The 18,237-nt window shown below is 42.2% G+C and overlaps 1 protein-coding gene across 1 annotated transcript; it reads right to left on the reverse strand.

The window, feature by feature from the left end:
* Window positions 1-4,471: 4,471 nt before the first annotated feature.
* On the reverse strand, window positions 4,472-16,152 carry ciartb (circadian associated repressor of transcription b). Its single transcript, XM_081608216.1, has 6 exons — window positions 15,658-16,152; window positions 12,806-13,214; window positions 12,419-12,494; window positions 11,232-11,310; window positions 8,638-8,764; window positions 4,472-6,186 (listed from the first exon to the last, which is right to left on the reverse strand). The coding sequence occupies exons 2-6, from the start codon at window positions 13,172-13,174 to the stop codon at window positions 5,794-5,796; spliced, it is 1,044 nt and encodes a 347-aa protein (XP_081464342.1). The 5' UTR covers window positions 13,175-13,214; window positions 15,658-16,152; the 3' UTR covers window positions 4,472-5,793.
* Between the last annotated feature and the right edge of the window lie 2,085 nt (window positions 16,153-18,237).

Raw genomic sequence — 18,237 nt, forward strand, 5'->3', positions numbered from 1 at the left:
AGTGATCTCATTTCCCACTGCGCTTCATCTCCTATGATCTGCCTCACTGGTACCTGCGCAATTAGACTCGAGGGAGGTGACAAGGATTGCTCATTACTGCATGGAGGGTGACTACTGCTCCCTTTCAGGACAAAAATGTGACTTGAGAGATGGGCCTTTAGTTGAAGCTGTGAATCTGTGGCGACAAGGACAACTGTCAGTGCACCATATTCCCTGTGTGTTTTCAGAGAAAAACATCCAGTTGGTAAATGAAGACATGACTAACACCAGCTTTTGTTTGTAAGAGCACATATTTGGGGGCAAACAAAAAAAAAACAGCCAATGTTGTTTAAAATCATCCCATGCAAGAATATTTGTTTTACCATGGTCTCTAAACTATTAAATATCCTGGAAACAGAGAGACTCATTCCCAAACATATTATGGAGAAATTACAACAACTGGTAAATTGTTGCCCCAGGTTACCTGTTGTTGACTTGTGGGTCTGAATGTTTGGTTTGGTAGTTAAGTGACTGCTTAATCAGTGCATCAATTGCAGCTAAATTAGAAATGTAAAGCTGTTGACAAAGACAAAAGACGTGTTTTTACCAAGATTTAAAGGCATTTTGTGCATGAATAAACCCAGTCGCATCTATGATGCATAGATGTGACGGTATTTATGTGTATTTATACATAAGTACATATAGCTCCAAGAGATAAAATGTTATAATCCCCTGAACCTCTGAAATTTGAAGTTGATTGACAAACACGGTTTAGAAATTTGAATCAACAAGTCTCAACCACGTCAGGAAAAAGATCTTACAAGAGAAAAATATTTGAACACTAAGACGTGTTTTTCAGTTTCTTGTGCACACGCAAGTCTCTTTTTTCCTACTTTCAAAAATACAAAAACCTAGCAAGCCTTCGCTGTAAGATGTTGCGGCCCTTTCAGCATTGTTCTGTCACTTTAAAAGGGTAACCTATTGGAGCCAGCAAAATCGATTGCACTTCTCTGAATGCCAGAGGCCCTTTCCTACCTGAGTCACAGATGCACTTGGTGCTTTTTTGCCACTTGGAGCTCAGAAGATCTCCAGAGCGCTGCTTTTAGTCATCCACACAGAACCAGACGACGTTAACCAGTTCATTCAAACCAGACTGGGATTGGCGAATTGAAGACCCCACAGTCAGAAGCAGCTCTGGATTATTGCTACTGTTTAATTATTTGTATAACCTGCTTTTCTGATAATTGAGCAGGGGGGATATTTTCAGTTCACACATCTTTTAATTAAAGGTGCTTGGTTCTCTGACAGATGAGACCATTATCTCCGTGGAGTGCGAATGAATCACTTGCAGCTCGTAATGACATAATGAGTCTATTTGTTGCTTTGCGGGAATGGGATTCCAGCATGTGGAGGTCTCGTGGAAAATGATTTGAGCAGATATTCCACCGTTCTAACAATTCACAGATTACAGAGGAAATCAGCGAGGATTCTTCTGCTCACTGCTGCATCACATGTCGCCGTGACTCATGGGTTGCAGTCTGACGGCGAACAAAATTGGCATTCGGGAAGATTTATATAGAATTTTGTCATTATTGGCGTTACTGTAACATGGTACAAACTGGCGAAGCAGAGCACATAGACCTGAGTATTTGACCTGCACTTTACCGGCAACTTTTTAAAAGTGAACAGCACAAAGTGGTGCAATTATTTCCAAAAATAGGATCTATTGTATAGGACAAAAGCTGCACAACAGACCTCTCCATTAGTTATATTATTGGGTTTGTGTAGGAGAGCGAACTCGCACATAACAGTGTCTGCATGTTTCTGCGATGCAGTGCCTTAAATAACTGTAGCATAGCGAGGCACCATCATGCTGGCTGTAATTCAAGCTAATGCCGTTCCCATTTTACTCTCAAAGTGAAGGCCAATTAGCAAAAAGCAGCTTGAGTGAATGAGGCCCTATTTAATATTCCATCTACCCTTTTGCACCTGGAACCTTGAACCAGTCCTCATACCCCCCCCACCCTCTCCCACTCTCCTTTTGAACGTTTTTAACAAAAGGCTCTTATTTGCGCTGCTCTGGTAATGATCAGTCTTTGTAGTTCTGCCCGTAAAATGTGGCCTGGACAAAAGAAACTCAGACATCAATTGGTTTTCTAAAGGGAAAAAAAAAACATGCTGCAGCTTTAAAATGGAAAGCAATACAATTTCTCATCCTGGTTGAGAATATTGCATATTAAAATCTGCTGTTGTGCTGTTGAACACTCGTGGAAAAAAACTGAGGAGCAAAGTAACGATGACTTGGGTTTTTATAGCTGATTTTGTCTTTCAAATTTCAAAAAGCCAACAGTAGGACAGAATAATACAAGTATCTTTCGGTTATGGAAGTTTGTGGTTGTTATTGTATGAAAATTTAAAAAAACCTTCCTGTATACACTTTGCAGTATACACAAGAAGATAAAAATGTATACATTTTGTGTAACATCTAAAGCTGTGTCCCTTCATATTTCTAATGTTTTATTTCTGGAGGGCATCACAAGATGTCTGTTGGCATCCCCCCTTTTTTTGCTGCGCAATTAGAAAGGTGCCCTTTCTGTTGATGCAGCGCCTCTGGTCATTAATAAAAAACTTCAGTTTTTCCGGACAGTCCTTGCCCGTTGTGGTTGGCCATGGACACTATCAGGTCATCTATGCACGTGAGCCCGGACCATTAGCCTTGCCCTGGTTGATGGGATCTGGGACAGAGTCGCTGAAAACAATGCAGGGTGGTTAATCAATCCAATCACCCCCTTTCAGGCTAGAAAAAGTGACACGTGACTATGCGGAGCTCAAAGGGATATATGAGTGCCGTACTTTTAAAAAAAAAATTATAATCTGCTTTGATAACTTTGTAAAAACATCATGTTTTTATGCGATTGAGCTGGGGTGAGAAAAAGCAGATGTAGCACAAAGTCCCAAGGTTGGAGGGCTCAGCTGAATTTCTATCCGTTTTTCAAGAGATTGGAAATGTTATTCAGATTTACAATCACTGCTATTTGTTACTTTTTTCGTCTTTGTAATGATCATTGACAATATTTAGTTTTCCTGTCTTTACAGTCAGGTGCAGTCACACACACACCACTCCTTCCTTCAGATATTGTTATAATCAGTGAACTGGATGCTGTTTTATATGAAAATGTGTGCTTGTATAACATACAGAGCCTTGCAAAAGCATTTATATGCCGTAACCTTTTCACATTCTCATGATACAAACTGCTTTAAACTTCTCCACAGCGTTAGCCCAGACATATCTGCAGGTGTCCTTGGTCTTCGTCACACTGGGTGGTCACTTCTGTTCTCCATTAGCAGTTGTATTTATTATCTATTATATACTGATATTAAATTACACACCAGTTTATTTTCTAATCAGGTGATGTCTGATGGCTGTGTGCTAAACCTTGATTTTATCTGATTGAATTAAAAAAAAAAGATCCACATTTACATCATTAAGATGTAAGTAGAGTTTTCTCAAAGGAATAAAATATCTGAAAGAGGTTTAAAAGGCCATACTTCTTTTCCATGGCCAAATGTAATTAAAAATAATTAAATAGCATATGGTTTATTATTATAGTTTAGTAGTGGCTCCTGTACTTTAAAACATGAAATAACTTTCTATGATATTGCTCCCGTCCAAGCATAAAAGACATACTTATAAACCTGTTCCGTCTGTGTTTTATCAAATAGAATCGGAGAAATGCATTATTACTTACATGTATTGCTAAAAGTGGGTAGATATCACATCAATTAGACAACTCAACTTGCAGTTAGGATGCTCTGACCCTTAGGTATAATGTTGTTCTCATCAACTCGAATGTAAATAAGTCATTTACCTGCTAAGCAATGTGCTACTAGCTATATTAGACTTTCTCACTTTGAGCAACTTATGTTTTTGTAAAGTCAATATAAGATTAGTAATATTCCACATGATGTTAAACACTCAGCATTTGATTTTGTTATCCGAGTTTCTTTCTTTCTCAGTAAAGGTGTTATTGTCAGATATCATGTTGTCCATCTTTTCTTGCAGAATTTCAGTGAAACTGTTTTTTTTTTTTTAATTAGTTGTTTAGCAATCCATAATTAGTTATGTTTTCCAACCCCCTCTTTGGTATCTTCACTGTTAAAAGATTATTCACATTAAAACCAGTTTCAGGTGGATGAAACCCACAACTCAACGCTGTTGTGTTAAACCAACCCACTGGGTCAATCCATATGGCCCGGAGCTCAGTAAGTAGAATTAGGATAATTTAGGCCAAAGCAGGAGGCTTTGTTTTTGTTTTAAAATTTGAGACGAGTATTTAAGGGCAACTGAACAAGAAAAAATAAAAATAAAAAAAGTGAAAACTTGTAGACTGGCAAAAACCGTAAAGCTTCTTCAATTAAATCAAACAGTAAAAATCCAACAATGTATTCACAGGGGAAAAAAATATGTATATGTATAATTAATCTCAAGCAGTTTGCATCAAACAAATATAACCACATTTATTTAGAAAGTATAAAATTTCACACTATAAAGGCCACTTTTCAGGGTAAATCGACAACCTTCGCAGTAAGATTTACACAGACACGTCCCTTGTCCCTCTCAGGTGGTCTAACACACCGTCTAGTTCTGTGGCAACACAAAATGATAGTTGTTCTACTCCACCACAGCTAGTAGTTGGCAATAATTTACTCGTACAGGAAAATGGCAGGAGAGTGACAATTCCTGATTCCATACATCCCACAGAGGTGCAGGTAATATAAACGCTTCTCTATTCTTTTCCTTTTTCAATCAGACCAGCTCACAGGCACAGCTTGACTTTGCAGGCACTGTTTGCCTTCTTCTGGGAGACTCAGAAAAAACAACTCTACAGTTGACATTCTTTACAATGGCACCAGTCAGGCCACAGGGAGAGAGAGAACAAGAGAGAGAGAGAGAGAGAGAGAGAGGGAGAGAGAGAGAGAGAGAGAGAGAGAGAGCATCCTCTGTTTGTACTGCACGGCCTCGCCGTCGGAGGCCGTTTGGCTCACCGCAGATCTGATCAGGGGGTCCAGACTCTGAGCAAAGTGGTCACATCCCAACTCACTAGCCGTGACGTGGTGCTCGATGAGGTAGAACAGTTGTACCAAAAAGGATTTATCGATGAAGAGTAGAAATGAGTAACAGTCACATCAATAAACCTAAGAGTGGAGTCACTGGGAGGCGGGGCGGACAGTGGGTGTGGGGGGGGGCTAAGAGGGGTCTCTACCATCACATTTCAGCCACATTTTCAGCACAATATGTAGACCACGTATGAATATGTGAAAATCCTTCCTACCAGCTAAAACGTATCTTCCCTTCCAAGCAAAACAGCAGATTGGTGTAAACCTGTATCACTGAACCCGGGAGCCGGCGGGAAGACTCCAGTTCTGACAATACTTGCTTCGGTTATCAGCGCACGTGTCGACTAGCCTTTGGACGCTCACACACACACACACACACACACATACACACGCACGCACACCCACACGCGCGCACACACACACGCAACTCGAGAATGCAAACTAGAGAAACGAGGATAAGTCAACAGAAAATGGCGGACGCTCGTCGTGTCAGAGACAGCAGCGTGTTCGTCGACACCCGCTCCGTGCTGAAGAGGAATCTGCGATGTCCCTTTTTTTTGTTTGTTGTTTTGAACGCAATCTTGAAGGCTGGAATGAGCGAAGCTGGCTGACTGGCTCTGAGCAGGATGGGGGCAAGGCGAGGCTGGGTCGAACGCCACGTTGCCGCCGGACGCCCCAGCCCCCCTTGTGTTTGGACTAGGACCAGCTGCTGCCCATCAAACCCCCAGTCTCCTTGCGTGTGATGATGCTGTCTGTGGATTTAAGGAGCCGTTCCAGGCAAGGCGCGTTGATTTTGCCTGGCGGCGGGCCTCGGGGCAAAGAGTCTGTCTTAGCGTGGCCGTCTGTGCTGGAGGAAACAGCACTGTCTTGCGTAAGGTCTTTGTCTCTGGGCAACAGCGGGTGCCTGGGACCAGCCTGGGCCTCCTCGGCTGTGGGGGAGCAGATAGGCGACGTGTGGAGCCACTTCAGGTTGTTGGCGGAGTAGGCCTCGGGCGGAGTCAGGTCCGTGACCCTTAGAGCTTTGGTGCCGGTTGGAGGATCGCTGCGAAAGACGGAGCCCCCAGCTGCAGACGTCGTCATTGGAGATAACTGTAAGGGAACATGGAGACCTTCAGTTCTTCAACGACATTCAAAGAAACCATTCAAACAAATACAAATGTCTTAATGGTTTGTATTATCATTTTGTTTGCTTACCTTAAAAAAAAAAAGATTAACATTGTAAGTAAAGTTGTTCTACAAATTGCTACTTTAGTCCTCTAAATGCGAGATGTGTAAAAACTCCTATAAGAGGTAATTTTTCAAATAAACTTTAATTATTGCTGCAACTGTACAGATGGATAAAATAAGGCATGACTTATTAAGACTGGCATGCGTTTTCCTTTTTGAAATAATAGTTATCTTCTATTATCCATTTTGCAGTACAGCTGAAGGAAATCTGTCCCCTAATTTTTTGCATCCTAGCAAAAGAAAAAAAGAGAGTCGTGGATTAATAACTCTTTGATCAACTTTGATTAAATGTTTGGTTTTTTTGATGTGCACTTTGTGTAATTTTTTTTTTAGGAATTGGAAGGATTGACAATAATTGTTGCATCAACATGGGATGAAATACATATATATTTCTTCCAAATGAATGTATTAATTTTAATAGGCTGCATTTTTCAGACTATGTATGAAATCATGTCGTTGCAGTGAATACCCTATTATTTAAGAGTTATTGCATGGCTTTACCAGCTGTGCCAGTAAATCTGGCAGGAGGTCGAACTGGAAACACAAATCAACTGACACGACTCCTCAAGAAACTTGTTTGCTACAAGTTAGTTGGTATTGGCGGTTGACATCTTGGCTCAGGTGAGTCTAATACTCTGCCCGACAACAGACGTGAGCCAACACAGCTACTGAGAAAGAGATTTAAGTTTTTTTTTTTTGTTTTGTTTTTTTTTGCAAACAGGTAGCACAGGGAAGGTTTTGTCTGTTTCTGCGGATGACACTCAGAAACTGCATGTGAGACGCGGCGGTCGGTAATTATACGTTGCTGTAAAAGAGAGCTTTGCCCACACATGGGAAAAATTAGCTTGCTGGGGAATGAATGGTTTTCAGAGCGCATCTTTAAAAATTAAAGCGAAATATGACAGGGGGATGTTTCTTTCTTAACATTTGAAAGTTCAAGCAGCAAAATGCAGTATTTCGTATCTATGTCCCGAAAAACAACGTGTGAGTTTATTTTTCTAGGTAGGTAAGTATTTCAAGGAATTATGGAGATAGATAAACATAGCGTTCTCAAATCTCATGTGTAATCCAGTTTAGCTGTGTGTTACTTTCTGAGGGTTTTCTATTACACAACATTTCCACTGACTGTGGGTTTGAATCCTGTTTAGGCCAGTTAGCTCTTATGAAATAGGATACAATACAATCCGAGATCAAAGCAAAAATAACTCTAATTGGTCTCCTGTTGGAAACATGTAAATTATGGATAACTAGAAGATAAAAGATGATCGGATGATTACAGTCTTGTTCAGACTTATCATTTGTGGGACGGCTTGCTATTAATAGCAACACCTTTAGGGAAGGAATGATCAGGAAAAGGGGCTAACGCATTTATCACTGGGGCTTTTTGGTAATAATACGCTCTCGGCCAGCCTGTGGGGATAAATGACAGTAGACTTAAATTAATGCAGGACATTTTGCAACATGACTATATATAAACTTCCGTGTCTTGTGCTACTTTGACCTTGTAAACAGGTCATTACCTATTATTGTGTAATTTTCAAAAGTCGCCCATTTAGAAATGAGTCGCCCAACTTTCAACATCATTAATTACATGCTCCATGGTTTTTCTTTTGAAGGGAGGATTAGCAGTTTAAAATCTAAATTTATTGCCTGATGAAAACGAAAAACAAAAGACAGGACAGGTTTGAACCACATGCTTTAAGGTTCAAACCAGAAGTGAGCAAGGCAGCGCTGAGATGAGGATCCACATGCACCAGATCAGTACTGCATTATTGTGACTGAACTGTATGTTTGCTGGAAGGTGAATCTCTGCTCTAGTCTCAAAGTCTTTTACAGAGCAGATTATTTTCTTCTTTTTTCAATGTAGTCACTGAAACAACAACGCTGACAGCTCGTGAGGTGAACTTGCAATAACATTTCACCTTTACAATGACAAGAAAAACCTGCAACACGATACCTCCGTTTTTGTTTTTTTGGGGGAGGATTAGATTAACGTCAGGGATAAATACACACCAGTTAAATGCAAAGGATTCTTCCAGGTATATTCAGACCTTTCTAAGTCAGAGAGGGACACTCCTCCGGTTTTATCTTTGCTCTTGTGTCATTGTTCTAAGCGAACCTGAGATTCAATAAAAAAAAATAAAAAAAAGCTTTAAATCCTTCTTTTCTTGTCACAGAGCTGTGATTAAATAACAATGGGTATTTTTGTCTCCCCCGTCTCAACGCTGTCACTCTTGGCAGAGGCTCGTGTCGTCTTGATGAGCTCTTACACAACAGGGTTGCTTTTTCTTTTTTTTTTTTTTAAACCTTTACCTTAAGTCTTTTACTGGGCACAAGTCCCTCTGTCTGTGTGGCGGCGAGTTGTTCTTGGAGTTTCACATGAGGGAACCAGCTCTTCAGCATTGCCTCCATTTTCAGAATGATATCAACATATTTCTCTCTGGGGGAGAAGAGGAAGGGAACGGAAGCAGAGGTGGAGGAGAGAAAACAGAGGAAGAAACACAATGTTTACTTTTGCTATTGTGCATGAATCTACAAACAGTCTCGCCAACTGCTTCGGAGAACTGTTATCTCCCCGATCAGACGTACCTAGGAAATATGCAGCCTTGAAGAGCAGGCATGTGTGCATGTGCGTGTGTGTGTGTGTGCGAGTGTGTGTGGAGGAACAGTCTTGAGTACATTTCTCACATGTTTAGAGCTCACACGTGGCTTGACGTGTAATAGCTCTGCTTGTGTCTAAATATAAACACCAAAGCCACAACGGTGTCCAACAGCGTCATTGTGGAAATAAACTAGATGATGTCGTGGGAGGAGGAAGGAGGGGAGCGCGCTCAGAAGAGTCCTGACAAAACCAGATGGTGGGCAGGGGATTAACCGCCGTCACACGATCGGGACCTTCTTGTTATATTCATTTTCGAAACATGTAAAATTCATGTGGAAGATTATCCGCTAGCTAAAAAAAAAAAAAAAAAAAAAGTCACTTTGATCCTATCTGCTTTTGTGGAGCTGGAGGGGCCGCCAGCTGGTAGCACAGAGCAGAAAGCAGGGGCGGACAAACTGAAGGAAAGTGGGAGGGGCTAAGCCCACCTTCCAGGCTGTCTGCGGCAGGCGGCCACACCCACTCTTTGTCTCAAATATGAAGGCAGCAGCTGCTGGAAGGTCTCTTCGATTAGTCTGTGCCAGACTCAGCAGCATACCTTGATACGCCCAATAGAAACCGTGCTTAAATATCACGGGTGCATTTATTATTAATCCGCTTTTGTTTTCAGCGAACTCCCGGAAAAAAATAGGTCGCTTTTAAAACCGAGAGCCCTAATAAAACAAACAATTGTATGTTTATTTTTACCGACATATTTCAACAAAGCTTCAGCTTCATTAGATGAAAGATGATCATATTACAAGGACTCACACTTTCTCCTTTCTACAGAGGAGATGGGAGTAATATCATACTCCATTACACTGTATGGTCGGTGGAGAGCTAATCAAGCAGACACAAGCGTCCCTCTCCCACCGAGGAGCATGATACATTTTTAACGAGACGGCCGGCTAAAGAGCGACTCAGCCATCTCTGCAGTAAATTTATCCCGAATGCGTGTGGGGGTAGCAGCGACCTGCTGTGAGCCATGTGTCACAGACATAATGGAGACCACTTAGAAAGCAAACAGTATTTCCGTGCAGCCGGATGTGCTTCACTTCAGATCCCCGACCAGATTTAAGCTACAGCGGAAAAACACATTTAGGCAGTGCAGGTTTCCAGGCTGCAGCGTGTTCAAAAATAATAATAAAAAGGATAAAATGCTGGAGGGTACATACAGTGCTCTGTAAAAGTATTCGTACAGCCAGGAGCTTTTTAAATTACGACATGCAGAAAGCAACAAACTCCCTCGTGTTACATTAGGGTTTTATTTGATTAGATAAACAAAGTAAAACTTTGTTGTAAAGGGGTGCAAGAGTTACGGGTTTGTTTATTTATTTATTTTTAAATCTTTTACAGAGTATTTCCAGTGGCAAATCATTTGGGCTCCGTCTCTAACCGCTCTGAATGTCTAGAAAGAGAAAAGTTTACAAATTCCTTTTCCACAAAATACTGCAGCTCAATTTCAGTTGGTTTGGTTGGTTAGCTTCTGTAAAAAGCAACTTTGAATTCAGAATCTGAATTTGACTGGGCGATTGGAAAACAATCCATCGTAGCTCTGGCTGTATGTTTAGGGTTGCTGTCCTGCTGTAAGGGAAATCTCTGCCCAAGTCTTAAGTCTTTGAAAGTTTCCAAAAGGTTTTCATCCAGATTTTCATTGTATTTAGCTCCATCCATCTTCCCATCATCTCTGACCAGCTTTTCAGCCCCCAGCTGATAATAGCCACATTTCCACGGCACGTTTTAATGTAGGGACGGTGTGTTCAGGGTGTTATGCGGCGCAAATTTAACACTAGACACTGAGTCTTTGATCTCATCTGAGGAGAGGCTAGTGGCAAAGATTAAACAAGCCATTCCTTTAGACATTTTTAAAAGAACAGCTAGCCTTTCTTTTAAAAACGGCTAACCTTGCCACTCTCCCGTCAAGGCCAGATTTGTGGATTGTACAACTAATACTATCCAACACCACATGCCAACTAAGCTGTAGATCTCTGGGGCGGGTGGTTACTTTAAGCAAAAGATTTATCGTTTATAATGACGGGTATCAGAGTAAAGGAGGTTGAATACCATCAGGTGGTTTCGGGGGTTGCTACCATTTTTCTTCTACTTCACAACTAAGTGTTCTGTTGTGTTGATCTCGAACACAAAATCAAAATACGCTGAAGTTTGTGGTTGTAATGCGACAAAATCTGAAGCAGTCAAGAGGCTTTTCAAGGCACTTTATGCAACTTTTCGGGGGAAACAAACATCGAGGTATGTAGGTCAAACTCACCCCATGAAGGGGTTCTGCAGAACACCCATGATCCTTTGAATCCTGTCCATAGCCACACTCTCCTGGAAACTGCTGAGCCCTGGAAAAGAAAGAAAAGCTGCAGCGTGAAGCACGTCAACAGCAGGCCCCGAGTCTGTGCAGCAGATGGGCTCTGTGAAATGTTTGTACAAGGGAACAGCCTCCCCTGCTTCTGTGAGCAGCAAGCACTGGGTCACATAAGGTTCGGGTCTGACCAAGATCCCAAAATCTAAGCTTGTCTGGACACGGCCATTATCTGCAGTAAAGCACATGTAATGCTGCTCTGACCAAAACACAAACAGCAGCTGCTTCTCTGGTAAAGCTATGGTACAGTATGTTCCCACTCACTTCTGCCAAGTTCGCAAAGAAGCGTAGAAAGTTTCTTACCGTTGGTAGGCTAAATAATATCACTGAGTGCTTTCTTTATCTGTTGAAATGGCGGAGTCGCTAAGCAAGCCTTCACCCGAAATGATCTTTGTTACGTAACACACGGAGATGGGTTCGTGAATATTTGTGGCTATTGGATAGTCCAACAACATGTTTCAGACATCACACTCTCAAATCTCAGGGACACGTTTTTTCCACAAAGGTCTGCGTGTTGTCTGCTCCCTCCATTGTTTTTGCTGGGAGAAATGTTGACAGAGCCCTGCTTCAATTTACTGCTGAGACCAGAGAAAACGCGAGTTTGTGAGATGTGGAATGCTGCAATTATAGATGTATCAACCACGTGGCCGGTTTTACCTTCATCAGCACTGATTGGTGATTGGTAGGTCAAATACTGAAAAATCACTTTTTTTCCATTATAGAAGAATGGAAGAGCATAAAAAAGTAATATATTTATATATATATATATATATATATATATATATATATATATATATATATATATGCATCAATAAGTTTTTATCCTCATTGATGCATCCCCATAGTGACACTTTCAAGTCACTAATAATTGCCTCGTTTTACTGTATTCAAAAATGTCTAAATTTTTTCTCTTTCATGTGTCACAGTTCTCAGAATAAAACAACAAGAATAACTGGCCTGTCATAGTCAGCTTAAACCAGGAAAAGCCTCATTGGTGCATCTCTAGCTGCAACATCAGCGGTCATCTTATTCAAGTTAATTACGCAAACTGGTTGAGGACAAACTGCGCAGGCAGGCTGACTTACTTTCTTTGTATCTCCCTGAACGAAGGCCATTCAAGATTGATGACAGCGGATGGATGTAGCATTGTAGCTCCATGCACTGCGAATGATAACAGATTGATTTACAGTCAGGTGATTAAACATGAGCTAAAACATCTGAAATACATATCGAGTAGCACAAGTCAAATAACTCACTCGACCAAAACACCAAACACTCCGTAAGCAGTTACAGAGGAGGGACAGCCTTACTGGAAATGTCAGTAAAAGCAGCAGTGGGGGGCGGGGGGGGGGGGGGGGGGGGGGGTTGTTGGTGTGGGGGTGGATCTGGGTGATAGGGCATGTCCTAGTTTTGTTGGCGCCGTCAACCACCTCCAGTGAGAAACAAAACACAACAGTCACAGAGGTGCTCACCTTGTTGATAAAAACTTGATCTTTCTCCAATGCGTTGGATATTAGCTGCCGCTCCTTGCACTGCTCTCCCGTGGAGCTGTGAGGTCTTTTCACCGGTTGAGAGTTCTTGCCGTTCGCCTTTTCCCCGCGCTGCGATTTGCACAGTCCATTGCCGGAGTCTCTGTCCGATCTCGCAGTGCCGCCGGGCGATCCCCTGCTACCAGAGACCTCGCACCAGTTGTCCTCCTCGCTCGGCTCGCTGCTGCTCTCAGACAGGGGGGCCTCTCTCTGGCTGCGCCTGGCGGTGCAGTCCGGCTCTTGCTCGCTCTCATTTTCTTCGGTGTCGCTGGCCAGCCAGTCGATGGAGTTGTCCGAATCTGTAGCAGACATCCTCAGCTGCAGGCTCTAACCAGCACTGACCATCACTGACCTGGGGTGAGACAGGGATTCGCGAGGGAAAGCAAACACGTTAAGGACAGCCATGGGTGGAGATGAGACACATGACCAAAATATCAACAAATCAAGGCTGGAGTCAAAATAACCACAGGGGCGTCCTTGTCTGAGCACCGAGGATTTGGTGGAATAATAACAGTAATAAACGGTCTGCCGAAAACACAGCATCTCCAAGTGAGTAGACATGAGTAAGGACAAAGCGGCGCCAGAGCAGACGGTGGCAGTGAGACCACAATGACCTGTTTGTTTTGCAGATGCAACACCTGAGCTAGTAAACACAGACCGAGCACCACCAAACACGAAAACCTCCCTGCAGGCCTCAGATCTACACGTGTCCAAACTCTTGTCACCGTAAACCTTGACAAAGGAAGTTTTCACACATGCCAGGCTGTGCACAGATTAGTCATGGGCCGGGTACCAGTTTTGTCAAATTGTTCCTACGGCTGAACATCTTTTTTTTAATGCACTCCCTGAGAAAGTGAGACTGATCTGCTGCATAGATAATCAAGTTATTCACCCGCATTTCCACCCAGCTAGCTGAAAACAGGCTACAAAGGCTAACACTTTTCCCACTCTCTGTTTGGTAATACTTCAGGTCTCAAAAACGCATAAGGTCATTGTGTTAAAAATGAAGAAGCATCCCTCAATCTGTCTAACAGAGATAAAGCTGTTTTAAAAAAGTTGGCAGTTTGTAAAGCAGCAGACTGCAGGCTGGTTACAAGACAGACAGCCCAACTAATAACCTGCTAATATTAGCATGTTGTACCTGTGTTTCTCTAGACAGAGGCAAGCAGCATAAAGGTACAACATTCAGAGCAATAAGCATTCATTTTTACTAAACTAAAATTAAAAAATATACTGCTGGCTTTTAATTTCCTTTAAATAAGATTGATTGCATAACATTACAACTTTTTTGTGTAATTATCATCATAGTTCTACGATATTGTGTAAAATCTGATTCTGCCCCCCCCCCCCCAACAGTTGCTACATTCATCCATGGACTTCCTTCAGAAAGGGGACCAGGGCCGGGACTGGAGCGTTGACGTCTCGAAGAGGTAATAAACGACGTTGTAAAACATCAGCTCTCTGCCGGTTCGCTATTGAAGGATGTCTCATGGACAAGAAAAAAAAAAAAAAAACCAAAACGCTTCTCGCGGACGCCTAATTGCTCGCAGGGGCTTCAGTGCGTTTCCTTGGCGATAAAAGGAAGTGAGAACAGCACAGGGTTATCTTTAGTGGTGGGATTGTTAACGCCTGGCATGTCTCGGGTTTCCTGTGAAATTTGAGGGTTAGAAGGAGCAATGGCTCACTCTTTCTTTGTTTTAGGATTCTGGTCTTACAGTCAAAGAGCGAGGGTGCAGCAGCAGAGGGGGTTCACTCATTCACACAACCCGACACAGGCCTAAAAAAAACAAAACAAAAAAAAAACAGAAAATGCTGCTTGCATCTGTTCCACAGATTGAAATAGGAGCATCAAAGATCACAGAAACCAGACTGTGGTTATAAAATTATAATAGCAAGCAAGTGACATATAATAACCCATAAGGCAGTTCAAGCAGATTAGTATGAATCTTTTTATCTAATCTTTATAGAATCCACTATAAAAATCTTCTGTTTTATAACATGGGCTGACTAAGAGATCCCATACTTTATGTGATATGAAGTCTCATCAGGCAATTACACTTTACTTTCATAAAACAAATGACTTGAGCATTTGATACATCTAAAAAAAAAACAAAAAAAAAACAAAAAAACTAGCATCAAGCTGGACTTGTTAAACAACAGACTTGATTTTATGTAATGAAACAACATGCCAGGCTTTTAACACATATCGATTAACCTTGGGCCTTTGAAAACACTTCAACACAACCCAGGCCTGCAATTCTTTTATTTTGATTAAGAAACGATAGAATGTATAATTTGTCAAAGTTGTGAAATACCAGACGGCCATTGTGATGCACACCTGGGCAGGTATAGGACCCCTACATGTATACAGACGGTGCTCATCGGTTACCGACATACAGTCGCATTATGTAAGAATATTTCCGAGAGGAGGTAAAACATTGGCCATAAGGGGAGAAAAATCAGATGAAGTCAATGATCAGGGCTGTCCGCCTATCAGATCAGGAGACACAATAGACTTCCTCATCGGTCATAGTAAATTTGGCAGCACCCTGTTAGATTACATAAAGGATCAATCAGAAAAGAGCATTAGCAATACTGATCAATCTATTAACAAAAATCCACTTTCAGCTCGAATAGGTAGATCTTTATTTCTTGTGATTATATCTGTTAAATTCCTCCAGACGATTTTTTTTTTCTTTTTCTTTTTTTTTTGAAAACAAGTAACAGGAGCGTTTTCGCCGGCTCATAAGGAAATAATCTGACCAGCGAGGCGTGAGACGTGGAGGTCTACCTACCTTCCCGGGATGCGGCGGCCGGTCGTTTTCCCCTCTCCTCCTTTGTTCAAGCTGTGAATCCGGCAGGAGCGTCCGGCAGAGAGGAGCAGCTGATGTGAGGGACGTGTGCGGCGTGTGAGTGGTGAGGCAGCAGCCACAGCCAGTGATCAACCCCGTGTTGCTTCTCCCGAAGCAACGTGTCTGAGAGGGCGGGACCGGCGCGCTGCGGCTCTCCCATTCGCCGCTGCGCCTGGCCCCTGCCGACGAATCGCCTCGTCCATTCGGTGCAGCCGCGGAGCAATAGGCGAGGCCAGTTTACATATGCAAATTGCATGGAAATGACACAAACACGTGGACACGCGGATCGGTTTCCATTTCAGCAGCTGGGCGAAGAGTCAAGCCGGGGCTGGCCTCTGGTCACTACACGCTGCACAGGCATTTCGGCGTCATGATCATCTGGATGATGATGATGATGATGATGATGTTGATGATGATGATGCATGGCTCGAAGCATGTCGGTAAGTTGAGGGGACATGGCTATGAAAAGCCGGCGGTTTCAGGAAGCAGCTGCGGCGGGAGGATATAATGGACTGAGCAAATCTTTTCCCCACATCTTAGAAATTTGTTCTCATGGTGTAAAAAAAAAAAAAAAAAAAAAAAAAAACGTAAATACATAAGTGAATAGCTTTTTAAACCCAACTAGACATGTCGCCAATCCATTACCAGGGCAGCACAAAGTTGCACACCGCAAGCAACCATGCGCTTCCTAAGGGCGATTTAGTTAACCTAAGAGTTATATTTCTGGGCTGTGGGTCTAAGCCAGAGTACCCAGAGAGAACCCACACACACACACACACACACGCACACACACACACAGGAAGATACAGCCTCCATGCAGAGGGACCAGGATTCAAACCCAGGCCCTCTTTCAAATTAAAAGTAATAACAGCAAGGTGGGAAAGCTGGTTGGTGTCTCACCAACCTAAACTTTTAAATCCAAGTTGGATATCTTGCATATACTTAGCTGCTGGAAATTCAGCAGGATTTCCCAGTTGAAACAGAAACATGGTTAAGTTGGTTTTGAAGTTATTCCCTGATGTATTATCAGATTTTATAGAACAATGAAAAGTAGTCTCAACTATTATTCCTTGTTCACTTTCATCCATTGTGGTCTGTACATTTCTCCTCTGTTTAAGATGATGAAGCAGAAATGCTTGGAACAAATTTGGCTTAGCTTTATTTTGTTTGCATTCACCTCACCATACCTGCATTGAACGTCTTAGTGTCTTTATTTTGTATATCGGTCTGAGAGAAAAGCTAAAAGCTAGCCCAAGAAAGGCCAAGACCAAATCCGACTTGTCATGTTAAAAGAACTCTGATTCCAAAAACGTTACAGCAAAATTTATTTAATGATCCTTTATAATAGTTGTGAAAATGATCCAAGTATGTTTAACACACTAGGAGTATTGATGGTCAACTAACTCCTACCTAAATTTAAAATATTAAAAATCAGCTTCACATTTGCTCACCTCCATTTTTGCTTCAAAACCTTTGACTTTTATTTAATGCATGAAATTGGGATGTTTGTTTGATTTCTATACATCGAAAGCCCTGTGAGCGTCATTTCATTTGCTGTTGTAAGTAATGTAAACCGGTCGGGATTAAGGCGATAGTTTAAGGTGTTTCCTAACGGTATCTGCTGAACTCTGAACAAAAGTCTGTTGAAATCCTGAGTTAAAAGTCATCATACCAGAAAATGTTTCTATTGTTACAACACTGGTATAATCTGAGTTTCATTAAGTGAATGATAAAGTGAAATTAGAACCTTTTTTTTAAACTCAGAACTCTGATTATATTTTAGAGCACAAAACTAATACCTAAATCTAACCGGTCATTTTGATACACAGGCATTTTTAAAATATTTAAGGCATATCGTGGTGGTGTTCATGACTCATGGGACCTGTTTGGCTGAGAGGGTGGGATAAGGAGGAGCGATCTCCGTTGGAAGCCAGACAAGTGTCGATGCCTGTGAGTCACGAACCCTCTCGCTGCAAACGGGATCACGTTTGCTTTGAGAACACCCACTCCAGCAGCCAAAGAACCAGCCTCCTTTTTATTCCCCGTCCTTCTCGATCGACAGTGAGGATGAGTGGGATTTAAAACGACGTCGCCCTTTTCACTCCACCTCCAGCGTAACGAGTGCGATGTGGGGGAAAAAAAGGCTCAGTTAGATGATTAGCGAGCCAAGGACGCTGCTGCCCAGATGGTTGCAACAACCGGCTGCAGAATTGCCTGACTTTTTAAAATGCGTAGAACGACCTCTTGCTTGTCTTCAGTGCTTTGCACAAGCAGATTGTGCCACAGCAGTTAAATTCAGAAAGTCATTTGTGGCCAAGTGATCACAGGGAAGCCTAGCCTTTTGTGAATACTTCATGTTTTATGAGCTTCTGTCACAATGAGGAACACCCAGCAGCCCTGGAACCAGACAGAGAGGTTGCTCTGCACCGCTGTGCCTTCAATCACATCCCGCTGTGAAGAATGCACTCCACACACACGCACGCACACACACACACACACACCAGAGTACACATAAAGCCGGTC

This window comes from Poecilia reticulata, chromosome 6, assembly GCF_904066995.2.
Source record: "Poecilia reticulata chromosome 6, P_reticulata-male-v2, whole genome shotgun sequence".
Taxonomy (NCBI): Eukaryota; Metazoa; Chordata; class Actinopteri; order Cyprinodontiformes; family Poeciliidae; genus Poecilia; species Poecilia reticulata.